The sequence below is a fragment of the Myotis davidii genome, unplaced genomic scaffold (genome assembly GCF_000327345.1).
Source record: "Myotis davidii unplaced genomic scaffold, ASM32734v1 scaffold540, whole genome shotgun sequence".
Classification (NCBI taxonomy): Eukaryota; Metazoa; Chordata; class Mammalia; order Chiroptera; family Vespertilionidae; genus Myotis; species Myotis davidii.
In genome coordinates this window covers 1,119,020-1,120,836 of record NW_006292916.1, presented here as the reverse complement: position 1 = coordinate 1,120,836, position 1,817 = coordinate 1,119,020, and the positions used below count along the sequence as shown (strand labels likewise).

Genomic DNA, 1,817 nt, shown 5'->3' with positions numbered 1-1,817 from the left:
TGGGGGTCCCCTCCCCGCCCTGGGCAGCGACCTCCCTGCCCTCCTCCACCCAGCGCCGGGCACAGAGCCGGCGGCTGCACCCCCACGGGCCCAAACCTTGCCCGAACTGTGTTCCGTTTCTTCGGGATGCACCTCCCCCTCCAGGAGGCAATAAAATGGAACCGATTGGCACCAGACTGGCACTGCAGTGGCTTTACTTACGGTCTCGCACGCTCCTCTTGCACAGGAGTGGCCTGGGGCCAGGACAGTTTGCTGGGAAAGAGGGTTTGGTCCTGTGGGCCTTTCACTGCCTCTGAAACGGGCCTGTTTGGGGGCTGATTCTGTTTCACAGGGAGCACCTGTGGGTGATTAATAGCAGCGTTCACCGCCCTGCTTTTTAAGTTCCAGATAATTCACCATATTTTTTTGTGATTTGTATTTTATTTTCTTATCTGATAATACCTCCTTTGTCATCCCAGACCTTAATTTCCTAATCTTCTGTTAGATCTTCCAATTTGCTTTTGTCTATACACCTCCCCGCTGCCCCCCGCCCTTTTTTGGTCTGGCTTGCCCCTTGTTTCCGGTTGATTTTGTTACCCTCATCCTACCCTCATGGTCCCGTTCTTCTGCTTTCTAAATATGTTCTTACCCTCCTTTAGATGGGGAGCCAAAGTTCATGCTTTCTTTAAATCAGTATTGTGCCTTACCCATAAATGCTTTTGTTCCACAACCTGTATAGGATTTTAAGGACACAGAGGAGCAAAATGGGGAGAAGAAATGGTGAGAACTATGGCACCAGCCTGCGTGTGTCAAACATCTCTCATGAGGTACAGCACATGCTATTGCCCTTGAGCATTTGGGCAGCAGCTCCCATTGTTCAAACCGAACCCCATGGACTTGCTGCTGAGGTCCCTTGCTGCTGTCTCTTGGAGAACAGTTGTCCTGTGCTTTTAACCCCTTGGCACATTTGGAATACCAAATGGAAAATTTTTATGTCTTGTAACAAAGAAAAAGTTAACCAGCTTCTCTCCAAATCTGGAGACATTTCTAATGACAAATGGATTTTGTTTTATTTTCTCTCACATATTTTGTGAAAAATATTAGTAATGCAGGTGGAATTCCAAAAATAACCAATTCCCAACCGGTAAGGAATTTGCAACCTCCTTGGCTTCATGTGTGGTTGACGGCCTTCTTCCAATGGACAAACTTGGTAATATTACTTTTTTGTATGATCTCCACAGCACCATTCAGCAGCTTCCCTTTACTACGTTAATTTGAGAGTGTTTCTCTCCCTTGTTATTTGATACAGTAGTATACCAGGTCACAGACATAGCTGAGAGAAGCTTGAGCATCTGTTGGAGACATTTTAAATATACAAATAACAGGGCCATATCCTCATCCTACTAAATTAGAATTCCTAGTATTTTTTTCAACTGTTATTTTTTTAAAGCTCCCTAAGTAATTCTCACATAGAGATGAGACTTCTATTATTTCAGAGAACATAGAATAATTTACTAATTTTATTTTTCAAACACCACCAAACAAAGATAATCTACAGCCTGCCTCCCAAGATTCAGCTCCCCTTCCTATCAGGAAATGATCCTTGGGGATCAGTTAAATCCTCAAACGGTATTTAAGCTTAATTCTCCCTGTTCCTCCTTAGTGTGGGGATGACACCTAACACTACCTAACATCTTACTTGTATATTGCTTAGAGTCTAATTTACAAATGATTTCCTCATTTGAGACAGGAAAAAACTGAGTTCATTTCTAAAAAACATTAAAAAATAATCACCTCTTCCAGGATAAATTATTACAATCCTCTCCTACACATCCCAC

At 43.4% G+C, this 1,817-nt stretch overlaps 1 protein-coding gene across 4 annotated transcripts in view; it reads left to right on the top strand.

Annotated features, from left to right (window-relative positions):
• The first annotated feature begins 7 nt into the window (after nt 1-7).
• The window catches only part of FAM217A (family with sequence similarity 217 member A), a 9,936-nt gene continuing 8,126 nt past the window's right edge, over nt 8-1,817 (top strand). For 3 of the 4 annotated variants that reach the window (XM_015565713.1, XM_015565712.1, XM_015565711.1), the window contains exon 1: nt 722-1,189. Coding sequence is in view for 3 of the 4 variants with exons in the window: in XM_015565712.1 (XP_015421198.1) it covers nt 1,037-1,189 (153 nt within the window). In the remaining variant the exon portion in view is untranslated. Of the gene's footprint in view, nt 1,190-1,817 lie in introns of all 4 variants that reach the window. The other variant, XM_006766418.2, reaches the window with a different exon arrangement.